The sequence below is a fragment of the Nicotiana sylvestris genome, chromosome 8 (genome assembly GCF_000393655.2).
Source record: "Nicotiana sylvestris chromosome 8, ASM39365v2, whole genome shotgun sequence".
Lineage (NCBI taxonomy): Eukaryota > Viridiplantae > Streptophyta > Magnoliopsida > Solanales > Solanaceae > Nicotiana > Nicotiana sylvestris.
This window is the reverse complement of record NC_091064.1, coordinates 14,163,298-14,177,624: the sequence shown is the minus strand read 5'-3', so window position 1 is coordinate 14,177,624 and position 14,327 is coordinate 14,163,298. Positions and strand designations below refer to the sequence as shown.

General features: G+C 36.9%; 1 protein-coding gene and 1 non-coding gene across 5 annotated transcripts; both read right to left on the bottom strand.

Annotated features, from left to right (window-relative positions):
• Positions 1 to 184: 184 nt before the first annotated feature.
• Positions 185 to 2,986, bottom strand: LOC104250023 (magnesium-chelatase subunit ChlI, chloroplastic). 4 transcript variants are annotated; one of them, XM_009806557.2, is made up of 3 exons: positions 2,776 to 2,986; positions 2,534 to 2,652; positions 185 to 1,376 (listed from the first exon to the last, which is right to left on the bottom strand). In XM_009806557.2, the coding sequence occupies exons 1-3, from the start codon at positions 2,885 to 2,887 to the stop codon at positions 327 to 329; spliced, it is 1,281 nt and encodes a 426-aa protein (XP_009804859.1). In that variant the 5' UTR covers positions 2,888 to 2,986; the 3' UTR covers positions 185 to 326. The 4 variants fall into 4 exon arrangements, with proteins under 4 accessions (XP_009804859.1, XP_009804860.1, XP_070009187.1 ...); XM_009806558.2 differs by having other exon boundaries at positions 185 to 1,370; XM_070153086.1 differs by having other exon boundaries at positions 2,812 to 2,986.
• An 8,091-nt stretch (positions 2,987 to 11,077) lies between these two features.
• Positions 11,078 to 11,160, bottom strand: TRNAL-UAA (transfer RNA leucine (anticodon UAA)). Its single transcript has one exon. It is a non-coding gene; the product is annotated as a tRNA-Leu (tRNA).
• Between the last annotated feature and the right edge of the window lie 3,167 nt (positions 11,161 to 14,327).

Below are 14,327 nucleotides of genomic sequence, written 5' to 3'. Positions count from 1 at the left end.
TTTTTACCAACTGAGCAAACCTCAGTTACCAAATATATCTGGTATTTATATCATTCTCCCTTTCCTTCCCTTTCTTCTTTTTTGGATGTCTAATAATGACTGAACTAATGGAATTATAGTAGCTGCTATAGAACAAAAATGAAGCATTTCAGAAATAAAGCAGTCATAACCAAATACAACTGGCTACAGGTAATTCTGAACCCATTTCTTAAGCACAGTACAAAGCCAAAATTAAGCAAAAGTCTAGTGTTACAATTGTCAAATCTTTAGATGATTTATGAATGGAAAATAAAGCCAAAAATAAGTATCTCACTCTATAAAACAGCTTAGGCGAAAACCTCATAAAATTTCTCAACAACAAGTACACCCGAGTCAATAGATTCCAACGGATCCTTCCTCAGCCTGTGTCTTAAGCAGTTGGGAATGACAGTGGCGATATCTTCCGGAGTTACCTTATCTCTTCCTTTTAGTGCAGCCAACGCTCGTGCTGCCCTGTTAGTGACTATATCACCTCTCAATCCATCGACATTTAGTTCTGCACAGACCTTAGAGATTTTAACTCGAAGATCATGATCGATTGTAACAGCAGAAAGAGCGTTCCTAGCTGAGTCGATTTGATTCTGGAGCTTTTCTTGCTCTGCCTTGTATGACTCACGGAATTCCTTGGGGTTCTTATCAAAACGAGCTCTTTCCTCAACGATCTTCACTCTCAGCTCTGCATCTCTCACGGTCCCCACTTGGGCATGCATTCCAAATCGATCAAGAAGTTGTGGCCTAAGTTCTCCTTCTTCAGGATTACCTGAACCAATAAGGATAAATCGGGCCGGATGTGAGATTGATATCCCCTCTCTTTCAACAGTGTTCCATCCCGATGCTGCAGAATCCAAAAGAACATCTACTAAATGGTCATCCAAAAGATTAACCTCATCGACATAAAGTATTCCTCTGTTAGCTTTAGCAAGAAGACCAGGCTCGAAAGCCTTCACACCCTCAGTAAGAGCTTTCTCAATGTCGATTGTGCCACACACCCTGTCCTCAGTAGCACCTAGCGGTAAATCAACCATGTTGATTTTGGTACGAGATATAGGAAGCTGCTGTCCGCTCCTCAATTTGTCACGGACTTCTGCACTCATTACTTCTTGGTCATCTGGATCTGAATTGAACGGATCACCAGAAATAACTTTGATTTCAGGAAGTAAATCTACCAAAGATCTAACCGTGGTGGACTTCCCGGTTCCTCTATCACCCATTATCATCACACCTCCAATCTTTGGATCAATTACATTCAGCAAAAGACATAACTTCATTTCATCTTGTCCCACTATAGCTGCAAATGGATACACCGGTCTCTGGCTCTCCTCAGCAAGTTTCTGACCCTTAAAATCGCAAAGTAGGTGAGTTTATAAATATACTTCGTGTCGTAACCCAATAAATAAAAACGGGTTGAGAATACATTGCCTTGCAAATAAATCAGTTTCCCCAAATGTTAGAACTTTCTAATCTGAACCTAATAAACTATTTTGAACTTTATATATTCATCCTTGTCCTCAAATTTAATACTCCCTCCATTTCAATATATGTTTTTAATTTTCCTTTTTAGTTTGTTTAAAAAAATACTACCATCTTTCTATATTCAGTACTGTAAATCTTTAGTTCCACTATTCCTATTTTTTTCTTAATGACACTCATTATAGGAATGACATGCCAAGTTCAGACCACAAGATTTAAATGTTATCTTTGTTACATTATACAAACATTTAGATTAAGACTGCGAGATTCAAAAGTCTTCTTTACATTTTTAAACTTCGTGCTCAATCCAACTAAAACACATAAAATGAAACGGAGAGTCTATTCTAAAACACATAAAATGAACGTCCAAACATGTTTTTGAGATCACTCCATTTCAATAGAAATTTTACAACTTTCAAGAATTCAAATTCATTAAAATATCCGAACTTCTAACCTTCAATGCCATGTTTTTTCCATCAAACTTATTTTCAACCATTAGTATAATATTCATTTCCACCATCGCTAATATACTGTACAAGTCAAATAAACATCTCATATAATATGAGACATAGGAAATATACTCACATCCAAGAAGCATCACAATTGGGTCCAAGAACATTTCAACAAACAACTTATATGCATTTTAATAATCTTTCTAGCTACTCGAGAAAACAAATTAACTAGCTCTCTCGCAATGTTGCAGCCATTTCATTTCATATCCTCAACTTAGATTGCCATTTCATTTCATACCCTCAACTTAGATTTCGGACTCTCGTATTCACACACGGTCCGGAGAAGACTGCACCCAAAGGGTATGATGCAGGCAGCCCACCCTAATGCAAGGATCAATGGTTGATTTCACGGGTTCCATTTCACGGCTGGAACCCGTGACCTAGGTTAGACAGAGACAACTTTACCGTTGCTCCACAACCAAAAACCCAACATCTCACACTATTTATTATATACAAATCTTCCCCAATGAAATTACCATATCCCAAAATACCGAAATGTAGAAAAACAGTACCTGTTCTTGAGCAGGGTTGATTTCCGTCGCAACATTTGAAATTGCCACATGGAATTGGGACCTCCCTTTCTTAACTGGGACTCTAATCCCTCCATAAAACTTCCTCCCTTGACTCTGCCCTGCAATAACAAAGTACCCATCAAATTCCAAGAACCCAGATTCATAGTACAAGAAAACTTAGCTTTAAAATTATTGAACTGTACGTATAGAATTTGTGCAAACTACATTGTGATTGGTTATACCTGAAGAAGGGAAGAGGGAGAAAACGGCAGGCTTACAGGAGCGAGAAGACAAGGGTGTAGAAGCTAATATTGCAGCTGCTGCTGAAGAGGAAGTTCCTAGTAGTGAAGCCATTTTGTTTAGAATTTTTCAGTGAAGAAGAAGAAGAAGAATTTTGGGTTCTTGAGCTTTGATACTTGGCATCGGTGTGTTGGTCACTACTCACTCACTACTAATTACTGGCTTGAGTTGTATTTTGTCTGGATAAGACGATAGATTTCCGGGTCATACTTTTCTGTAGCCTATGATCCATTGAGTTCGTGGGCTACAGATAATTTAGCATTTGGGCCAAGAAAAAAGAGGCAAAGGTGATATTTACGCAAGGTGATCACTTTTAGCCCGCGCTAAAAATTATTCACATTTGTTAGTTGAAAAAATATATAAAATTTATATAATTTTTGTATATAACATAAATATATAATATATATACACAAAAAAATATACAAATTTTATATATTTTTTCGGCTATTATTTTTACAGCGGCTATACCGTGTCATTTTTCCAATCACTTTTGAGGGAAAAAAATTAAAAAAAATAGCCTGATTTACAACTGGTAATTGAAAAATAATCACAGTTTTAAAAGACCGAAATATAGCTACTTTTTCATGTAAAGATAAATCTGAACAAAAACACCTTAAAAATTCTAAAATATTCCAACATATTATGCTGGAGTTCGAATTTTTTACATATGAGCTTCCAGCATAATATGCTAAAGTTTCATAATGTGCTGGAGTTCTAATATAATATGCCGGGTGTTTATATGCAGGAGCTCCATAGTCCAACATATTATGCTGGAACTTTCCGTGTGCTGGAGTTCTAACATAATATGCTGAAAGTTTATACACAGAAACTCCATAATCCCGGATATGATGCTGAAACTTTTTGTGCTTCAGCAAAATAATGGTTATTTTTAATAACTTTATAAATGCTGACTAACCAATCCGAAAATTGACTAGACCGTGCTATTTTCACACTTTTGAGGCCCTGCATTTACAAGTTGATCCCTGTATTTGGAAGTTGATCACTTTTTCAAAATCAGACCAGTGAAACTTGAAAGCGGTCATCTAGTCTGAAATTTATCAAAACTACAGGATTCAGGACACGGGTTTAATTTTGAACAAGTTATCAATTTCTAAATACAAGACCAAAAAAGTGGCTACTTGAGTAAATCAGCCAGAGTCAAGGCGGGAGCACCTCATTTGGTTACCAAAATTTTACTACCTTCTAAAAAAAGCATTTTTCTTTTTCTATTTATTTTTTTAATTTCTGCCATTGATTTCATGATTTACCAGATTTTTTTTTTATTTACTCGCATTTATCATAGGCATGTCACTGTGTGAAGTATAATTTTGTCTAATTATTGCTCGCACTTGGATGGAAAATTACAACAACAACAAACCCACTTTAATCACATAAATGAGGTCTGGAGAGGGTAGTGTGTACGCAGACCTTATTCCTACCTAGGGTGGCAAATGGCGGGTTGGGTCGGATATGAGCGGGTCAAAACGGATAAATTATCTGACCCAACCCATATTTGAGATGGATAAAAACGGGTTTATCCGGCGGATAATATGGATATTCATATTATCCATGGCTTCTTAAATATGATCACTTATGAGAGAACTCCTAGTCTTCCAAACTTGAGGAATTCCAATTTTAGGCTTTACAAATATAAAAGTTAAACACATTAGTTATCCATTGGTTATCCATTTGGGTAATCATTTTCTAAGTGGATAATATGGTTCTTTATCCATATTCGACTCGTTTTTAAATGGTTCATTATCCAACCCATTTTTTGATGGATAATATGAGTAGATAAATGTTTTATTTTAACCATTTTGCCACCTCTACTCCTACCTTATAAAGATAAAGATGTTGTTTCCGATAAACCCTCGGCTCAAGAAATAGTAGAAATTAAATAAAGCAGCCAAGTAGTAAACAAAGGTGACAACAATGCATTATGGTGACGGGCGTGAATGATACAACAACAACAACAACAACAACAACAACAACAACAAACACAACATGTAATAATGAAGCAACATGACTAAGAGAATACAAAAATAGTCTTAGTAATACTGGTAGGCCTAGGATAAGCACACTACTAACTGTCAGCCTACAACCTTAATCCTCGACCTCCAACACCTTCCTATCATGAGTCATATCCTCGGTAAGCTGAAGCAATGACATGGTCTGTATTGAGGATTAAAGATAGATATATAAGGGGGTATTTTAGACAATACACACACACACATATGAGAGACACGTGAGTGTTAGTTAAGTGGTTAAATACTGTTAAAGGAAGAACAATGTTGTAATAGTTCATTATGAAATGAAATCTTTCCTCCTCTTCTTCTTTTTTATTCCCAGATTCCTCTAGAACTAGGGTTAAATTTCTCATCCAAATTCACATTCTATCATGGTATCAGAGCGGGTCATTGCGATTGTGACAAAAATCTGTAAGATCTTAACATCGAACAATGTTAGAAGCTTCAATTCAGTCAACCATGGGAGAAATATGAGAAATGGCGAGTCTTCAAATTGATCACAATCATCCTCTATTTTTAGCAGCTACAGATACGCCTGGAGTTGCATTGCACGATATTAAGCTCACCAGACCATAAAATTACGGTTTGTGGAGTAGATCAGTGCGGATGGCAATTTTTTTGAAGAACAAGCTAGAGTTCATAGAAGGAACCTACTTGAAAAGCTCTTACAAAGGAGAATTGGCGAATCAATAGGAAAGATGTAATGCAGTTGTTCTGTCATGGATAGGACGCACAGTATTTGCAGAATTATAGCGAGTATCAATTATGCATCAAATGCAAAAATAGTATAGAACGAGTTCAAAGAGAGGTTTGATAAATCTAATCTTACTCATTTTTATCTTTTGTGGATAAAATTGGATCATTGAAGCAGGGTACTGACTCTGTAACTTCCTACTATACAAAAATTAAAGACCTTTGGGATGAAATTGATTTACTAGTTCCAGCACCTGGTTATGACTATGAAGAGACTAGGCCTTTCATTGAGCAATTTAAAAATTTACGTTTACTGCTATTCCTAGTTGGGCTTAATGAAAGATATAGTCAAGTAAGAAGTCGGATATTGCTTAAGACACCAGTATTGACTGTAAACCAGGCTTATGCTTTGGTTATTCAAGAGGAAAGCCAACGTGAGCTAAGTGTGCTGAAGTAAATAGGGAGCCCTTGACTATGATGGCAGGATAGAATCAAGGGTATAAGACTAAAAGATTGGGATTATTTGTGAACATTGTGGATATAAAGGACACCTCAAAGAAAACTGTTACAAAATTATAGGGTATCCTCCTGATTTTAAGAGCAAGAAGAAACAACAGGGCTAAGGAAACAGATCTTATGCTACCATGATAGCAGAAGAGACTATAAGTTCTTCTCAAGGCCAATAATTGGGATAGTTTTTTACTGAAAGTCAGTACAAGCAGATATTGGAGCTTCTGAACAAAACACCTGCAGGTGATAATCATACACTTATGGCAGGTATAACCACATTGCTATCCAATGCATCTTTTTGTGAATGAATAATAGATGTAGGAGCATCCCATCATATTACATGTCATAGGGAGATTTTATCTAATTTAGAGAACATTAAGCAACAAAGGAATCATAAGGTGCAGGTTCCAACAGGTACCAAATGTTTAGTAACATACAAAGGAAATGCTTCTATTCTAGGAGGTTGTGAACTAAATGATGTGTTATATATCCCAGATTTTAAGTTTAATCTGTTGTCAGTCTCCAAATTAACCAAGGAGTTGAGGTGTTGTGCCTTATTCTTCCCTGATTTTTGTGTATTGCAGGGGCTTTACAATGGGAAAGTGATGGGAATTGGTAGAAAGGACTATGGACTTTATTTACTCAAATGGAGAGACAAGCCTGTAGCAGCATTGGTTACCAAGAAGATTGATGAATGCAACCTTTAGCACATGAGATTAGGACATCCATCAATAATAGCAATGAAGTACATTTCTGCCTTGAAAAATAAAGTAGTAGATACTTTGCAACATAACTGTGAAGTGTGTCCTTTAGCTAAGCAAAGTAAATTGAAATTTTCTCTTAGTAGCAGCAAAACTGCATGTATCTTTCAGCTTATTCATCTTGATGTTTGGGGTCCTCAAAAACTACCTACATATGATAGAAAATATTATTTTCTTACGATTGTGGATGATTTTAGTAGGTATACCTGGGTGTGCTTATTGCAGTCTAAATTTGAAGTTGTAACAGTGTTGAAAGACTTTCTTATAATGGTAAAGACTCAGTTTGGCATGAATGTGAAAATATTGAGGTCTGATAATGGGAAAGAGTTTTTAATTCCAGCTGTAATGAGTTATTAGTATCTTTAGGCATTGTGCATCAAAGCGGTTGTCCTTACACACCCCAACTGAATGGGGTGGTAGAAAGGAAACACAGGCATACACTTGAAGTAGCCAGCGTATTAAACTTTCAAAGTTCTGTGCCTAGCAGGTTTTGGGGAGACTGCATCAAAACAACTGTCTATCTGATCAACAAGTGGTTTACATCTCTATTACAAGGAAAGTCTCCTTATGAAGTTTTGTATAACAAACAACCTGCTATTGACCATTTGAAGGTGTTTGATTGTTTATGCTTTGCTAGCAATCTACCAAAAGGAGACAAGTCTATAAAGAGGGTAAGAAAATCAGTCCTCATAGGGTTCTTAGAAGTTCAAAAGAGATATAGATTGTTTGATTTAGAAACTAAAACTATCTTTGTAAGTAGAGATGCCAGCTTTAGAGAACACATCTTTCTTTTCAAGCAAAATGAAACCACTTCAGAAGACCACTTTTCCACACCAGTATCTATACCACTACAACTTGATTGCCCATTACCTATACCCACAGATACTCATACTCAACCTACAGACACCACTCTAGCCATAGGAGATACTAGTACACCTACTACAGAAGTACTAGAGATTGACCATACAACCCAAAATATAGAAGCAGTTGATATTGAGCATGAAGTGCAAAATACCTCAGTTGAGCTGACTCCAAACACTGAACTAGAGATCATTATTGTTCTTGACACCAGCATGCTTGAACCTACTAATACTCAAGCTTCCAGGAAGACCACTAGAACCTTAAAACCTCCAGTTTGGCTAAAAGACTATCAAACCACTAAGAAGTTTTCTGGTCATTGCTTATATCCATTGTCTAACACCCTGACTTATGCTAATCTCGAAGCAGGTTATCAAGCATATTTGTAGGCTTTCTCAGCTGAAGTTGAACCTACTATTTTTCAGCAGGCTTCCACTGATAGCAGATGGGTTACAGCTATGCAACAGGAGATCCAAGCCCTTGAGGATAACAATACTTGGGAGATAGTGGACTTACCAGTTGGGAAGCAGACAATTAGGTCGAAATGGGTATATAAAATTAAATACAAGGCTAATGGAGAGGTACACAGATACAAAACTAGGCTGGTTGTAAAAGGTTATAATTAAAAGGAAGGGTTGGACTACCATGACATATTTTTCCCTGTAGCAAAAATGGTCACAGTCAGTACCATTATCAGCATAGCTGCTGCCAAGGGCTGGCTTTTATATCAAATGGATGTTAGCAATGCCTTCCTACAAGGAGATCTCTATGAGAAAGTCTATATGCAGTTGCCTCAGGGGTTCCATAAGCAGGGGAGTTGAAAGTATGCAGCCTTATAAAATCTTTGTATGGTCTCAAACAAGCATCCAGACAATGGAACATAAAGCTCACTGATGCACTTGTTCAGAGTGGTTACAAACAGAGTGCCTTTGATCACTCCTTATTCACAAAGCAACAACGAGGAGAGCTGGTCATTATACTAGTATATGTGGATGATTTAATGATTATTGGAAGCTGTTCCAACTTAGTTAATGATGCTAAGACAATTCTGCATAGCAAGTTCAATGTTAAGGACTTAGGCCAATTAAGATATTTTCTAGGAATTGAGGTCTCAAAGTCAAAAAAGGGGATTTTACTCAATCAAAGGAAGTATGCTCTGGAGTTAATTTCAGAGGTAGGCTTAAGTGGTGCAAAACTAGTTGCAACTCCTATAGAGTTGAATCAAAAACTGATAACGGAGTATGATACATGTATTGGGAAGATAGGAGACTCAGAGTTAAAGGATAATTCAACATATCAAAGTTAATAGGGAGGCTGTTATACCTGACTATCACCAGGCCTGACATAAGCTTTGCAGTGCAAACTTTAAGTCAATTCATGCAAAAGCCCAAACAGTCACATATGGAGGCAACATTGAGAGTGATAAGGTATATTAAAGGAGCTCCAGGCATGGGGTTATTGATGGAAGCAGGAGCCATTGATCATCTTAGTACATACTGTGATTCAGATTGGGCATCATGCCTCAATACAAGAGATATGTGACAGACTATGTTGTGAAACTAGGTAATTCTTTGATATCATGGAAATCAAAGAAGCAACCTACAGTGAGCAGGAGCTTAGTAGAAGCTGAGTACAGAAGTATGGCTGCTGCAACTGTAGAAATCATATGGTTAACAGGACTATTAGAAGACTTGAGGATTAATGTGTCTAAAACTGTTTCTCTATTCTGCAACAACAAGGCAGCAATACAAATAGTTGGGAATCCAATATTTTACGAGCCTACAAAGCATGTTGAGATAGACTGTCATTTTGTAAAAGAGAAGATCAAGACTGGACGTATAGCTCCATGCTATGTTTCTTCTTCCTTGCAAGTAGCAGACCTTCTGACAAAAGGACTGACAGCTGCACAATATTCTTCGTTAGTATCCAAGCTTGGGGTATTAGACATCTTCCACTCTCCAACTTGAGGGGGAGTATTGAGGATTAAAGATAGATATAGGAGGGGGTATTTTAGACAACACACACGTGTGAGAGACACGTGAGTGTTAGTAAGTGGTTAAATACTGTTAAAGGAAGAACAATACTGTAATAGTTCATTATGAAATGAAATCATTCTTCTTCTTCTCTACTCCCAAAATCCTCTAGAACTAGGGTTAAATTTCTCATCCAAATTCAGATTCTATCAGTTTGCCTAATAATCTCTCCCCAATACTTCTCAGGCCTTCCCCTTCCTCTTCGGAGACCAGCCATAGACAACCCCTCACACCTCCTGACTGGTGCATCTATGTCTCTCTTCTTCACATGCTCGAATCATCTCAACCTAGATTCTTGGGCGGGAAATTACAATTTTCTTATTAGTATAGTACATGTACTAATGTTGCCTTTGTATTAATTTTCTCCAGTTCTAATCTGTGCAAGTAAAATGCACGATACTGGAGACATAACTCAAGTCCCTAAATTTTCATTTTGGCTTTACACGACCATTTCCAATGAACTCTACAAGTCAAAAACAATTAGTTTTTAACTAAATTAATTTTCTATACTAGAAAGACACCCTTATTTTATCCCCTGTTTGTTAATTTCAAATCCAGAATATGCAGTTTATTTTTATTACATGAAATAAAACTAATTCATAAAAGTACAAGTCACTCACGATCAGAGATCACAAGTTTAAAAGAAACAATTTACGTCTAGAGCTCATTGGCAAAATTAAACATAAACTTTTGGAATAACTTTTTTATATTTTAAGGATTCATTGGCAATATTAGTATATTACTTTAAGTCTTTATGAAATCTCAATATTTAAATTCCGAGGAATATTAGATGAATTGGCGACAGGGTTTACAAATCTTTTTTATACTCCACGTATGATTGTTAATCTAGTTAAATAACCTTCAAAATATATGAACTTGACAAGATATATAGCTAAAATCATTTGCTGTATGAAATACATTAATTTATTTGGATAATATTCAATAAAGGAGGACGGTAATATTCAATCTTTGTTCTTATCCCGAATTTGCATGTCTGATGTTCAGATGCTATATGCATCTCACAATCCCTGTTAGGTTTTGTGCATTTGAAAGGTCATTTAAAACATACTTCATCTTCTTTTTTTTTCGTATTACTCCATCCGTCTCAATTTATATGATATCTTTGCTTTTCAAGAATCAATTGATTTATATTTGAAGTTAATTTGATTACAAAAACTCAAGATTTTTTAAATTCAAATTTCTAAAACTATACAAAAAAACGCTAGAAGTAATAATTTTTCTCATGTTTAAAAGGTCAAATTACATAATTTGAATCTCAAAAAATAGACAATGCCACATAAATTGAGTTTGCACAGCACCTTAGTTTTGTGAGAGGAAAATCATTTAAAAGTAAATGTAAAATGCTGGCTATGGGGTTCGAACCCATGCGCACTTATGTGCAGAAGATCTTAAGTCTTCCCCCTTAACCTCTCGGGCAAACCAGCTTTTATGCGTAGTTTTGTTTAGCTATGAATAACATTAATATCTATCAGAATGAGCTATTCAAATGATAATTAAGCTTCTCACCAATGAGTCTCCATCCCTATTCTTTTAAAAATCTGATAATTAGTTGCTGCCTTGTTGCAATACACTTTTTATCAAAGTCATCGTCGGCATGTTTACTTATAAGGTCGTTGAAAATTACATTGTATATATAAGGTTAATTTTTTCTATTTATTTGTATATGTATATTAGATATTAATTCCCCTTAGATTTTTTTGCATGTTTACTTTCTTTTATTTTTAAAATCTGAAAATCATGCATTCACCACTAATTGCCGACCATTTCTCTGTTTATTCTGTGGACATAGTCCCCTTTAAATCCTTAAGCATGGTCCAAGAGAGCTAATTAAAACCTTTCATCATAGGCTGAGATAGAAGCAAATCCATGATTTAAATTTTATGGGTTTGAATTCGCAATTTTATCACATCTTATCCAACTTAATGGGTGTAGACAATTAAAATTTTGTCAAATTTAAATCCATAAGAAATTTGGATTTTACCACAAATTAAATATATATTGGTCCAATTAAGTAACATGGAATGGTATAATTAGGTTTGTTATTTAAATCCAATTAAAATTGATTTAAATAAAGGTCCAATATATTATTGGGCTAGCCCGTCAATTGATCTTCTATCAAATGGGTTGGCCCATAAGCCTCAAGCTCAATAATCCACTAGGGTTTTCTTGGAGATTACTCCACCCACACCTATATAAAGGGGTCAAAGGAGAAGGCTAAGGGACAAGCAGAAGCTCTGAAGAGTAGCATCGAGGTCTCCATCCATATCTGCAATCGTCGTCTGTGGTCAAACTCCAAAGGCGAACTCAAATCATAGGCGGGCGGCTTCAAATCTTTCGTTCGTGAAAACCCAACACCAAATCCTGGTTCGTGATGACCTTCAAATTGTTCGTGACGTACTACAAATCTGAAATCCGTCAAGTTCAAGATCAAGCTCTCAAGCTCTTGAACCATCATTCGTGAAGAGAAGAATTAGAGGACTATATCTCTTTAGATTTAGAGATATTTTAGAGATTATAACCCCATCACTTAAAATCGAATATAATATTTGTCTCTATATTTCTTGTCTTGATTATTATTTTTTAGGAGCGAAATTTAATTGTTACAAATTTTGGCACGCCCAGTGGGACTATCTCTACCTCTCATCTCTTCTCAACTCTCAACATTCAAGATCACTAAGATGGCTTCAAAGAAGATTGACTCAAAAGTTACTGTCTCCAAGTTTTCTTCTGACGTTGAAAGTATCCTAAACGTTACTATGGGGAGTCTTGGGCCAATCACCTGGAGCAAGGCGAGTGTCTTGGGACAACAATCACTCCAAGTGTCTTCTGCACCAATTCATGCTTTGAGATCTTCATCATTTGAAGAAGAAAAGTCCTCTGCTAGCAAGTCAGAGAGAGGAGATAATATTGCAGAAGTTGTGCAGAAAGCTCTTGCTCAACTTACTTTATACAATACCAAGAGTCAGCTTACCCAACCTGATGATGAAGTTTTAAGTGTTGGCTCTACGCCAATCTCGCCACATGACATGTTCCAAACTGAGTTCAATCCGTGGGAAAGTCTCGGTTATTCTTCATCATCTGCAATAATCATGGAGGCAATGATGACTAACACTTCGACAATGGAGGAGCAACTCGCAAACCTGACAAAGGCGATTGATGGCTTAACAAAGTATGCTCAAGATTAAGATGTCTGTATCGCAAAATTGACAGGCATAGTTGAAAGCATGATAGATGGGGAATCAAGTCATGCACCTGGAAAGCTTCCTGAAGTCCACGAGAAGGCTGATCCTCTAACAAAACAAGTGTCATCCGCCAAAGAACTTCATGTCTCCTCCGAAGGATCAATTTCTATTGAACAATTGAAGGAATTCATTATGGGAACTATCAAGGATAAGTATGAGGTCGCTTCAAAATCTTCTCTCACGTACACAAAGCCATATACTGCAAGAATCGATAGCTTGAAGATGCCTGCCGGCTATCAACCTCCCAAATTTCAGCAGTTCGACGGCAAGGGAAATCCAAAGCAACATGTCGCGCACTTTGTTGAGACATGCAACAATGCAGGGACTTATGGAGATTACCTTGTCAAGCAGTTCGTTCGCTCACTAAAGGGGAATGCTTTTGATTGGTACACCGACCTCGAGGCTGGATCCATTGATAGTTGGGACCAATTGGAGCAAGAGTTTCTCAATCGCTTTTATAGTACGAGGCATACTGTGAGCATGGTGGAACTTATGAACACTCGCCAACGAAAAGATAAACCAGTTATTGACTTTATCAATCGATGGAGGAATTCAAGCCTTAACTGCAAAGATAGGCTACACGAAGCTTCTGGCATAGAGATGTGCATCCAAGGAATGCATTGGGCACTTCGTTACATCTTGCAAGGAATTAAGCCCAGGACATTTGAAGAACTTGCCACCCGTGCTCATGAATGGAGTTGAGCATGGCTTCTGCGGGGAAATGAAGGGCTGCCCATCGATGAACTTTGCAAGGGAAGGGATAAGCAAGAAGTCAAGAAATGGAGCAAGTTCGTACCCAATAATGAAAGCAAAGAATCCATGAACATCAATGCCTCTCCTTTGAAGTTTACTACCAAGGTGAGCAAGAAACAGAGTATGAAAACAACTTCCTCTCAAGACAATGCAAATCGGAAGTTGACTCTCAAAAAGATGCAAGAAAAGGAGTACCCATTTCTAGACTCCGATGTGCCTGCAATATTTGAAGAACTCCTCGAGTTAAAGCTTATTAAGCTGCCAGATATGAAGCAGCCAGATGAAGCTAGAAAAAGCAATGACCCGAATTACTACAAATACCATCGGCTTGTAGGTCACCCTCTTGAGAAGTGCTTTGTTTTCAAGGACAAAGTAATGGATTTGGCTTGTTAAAATAAGATCGAGCTCGAAGATGAGAAGGCAAGCACAAACCATGTGTTCATTACCTTTGGCTCATTCGATCCGATTGAGATATGCACCTGTGAAGGGAATGAAAATTAAGAATTGTTGGAGGATAACAAAATCCGAGTTGATCAACTTGATAAAGAAGGATGGAGCCTGGTGACTCGTCGAAGATGCCATAAATTGAGTTTGCA

Coding starts and splice junctions, on each gene's coding strand:
- LOC104250023 (XM_009806557.2), bottom strand. CDS start 2,887: ATGGCTTCACTACTAGGAACTTCCTCTTCAGCAGCAGCTGCAATATTA. Junction 2,653..2,775: donor CTCCCTCTTCCCTTCTTCAG/GTATAACCAATC, acceptor TTGTTATTGCAG/GGCAGAGTCAAGGGAGGAAG. Junction 1,377..2,533: donor TCAACCCTGCTCAAGAACAG/GTACTGTTTTTC, acceptor TGCGATTTTAAG/GGTCAGAAACTTGCTGAGGA.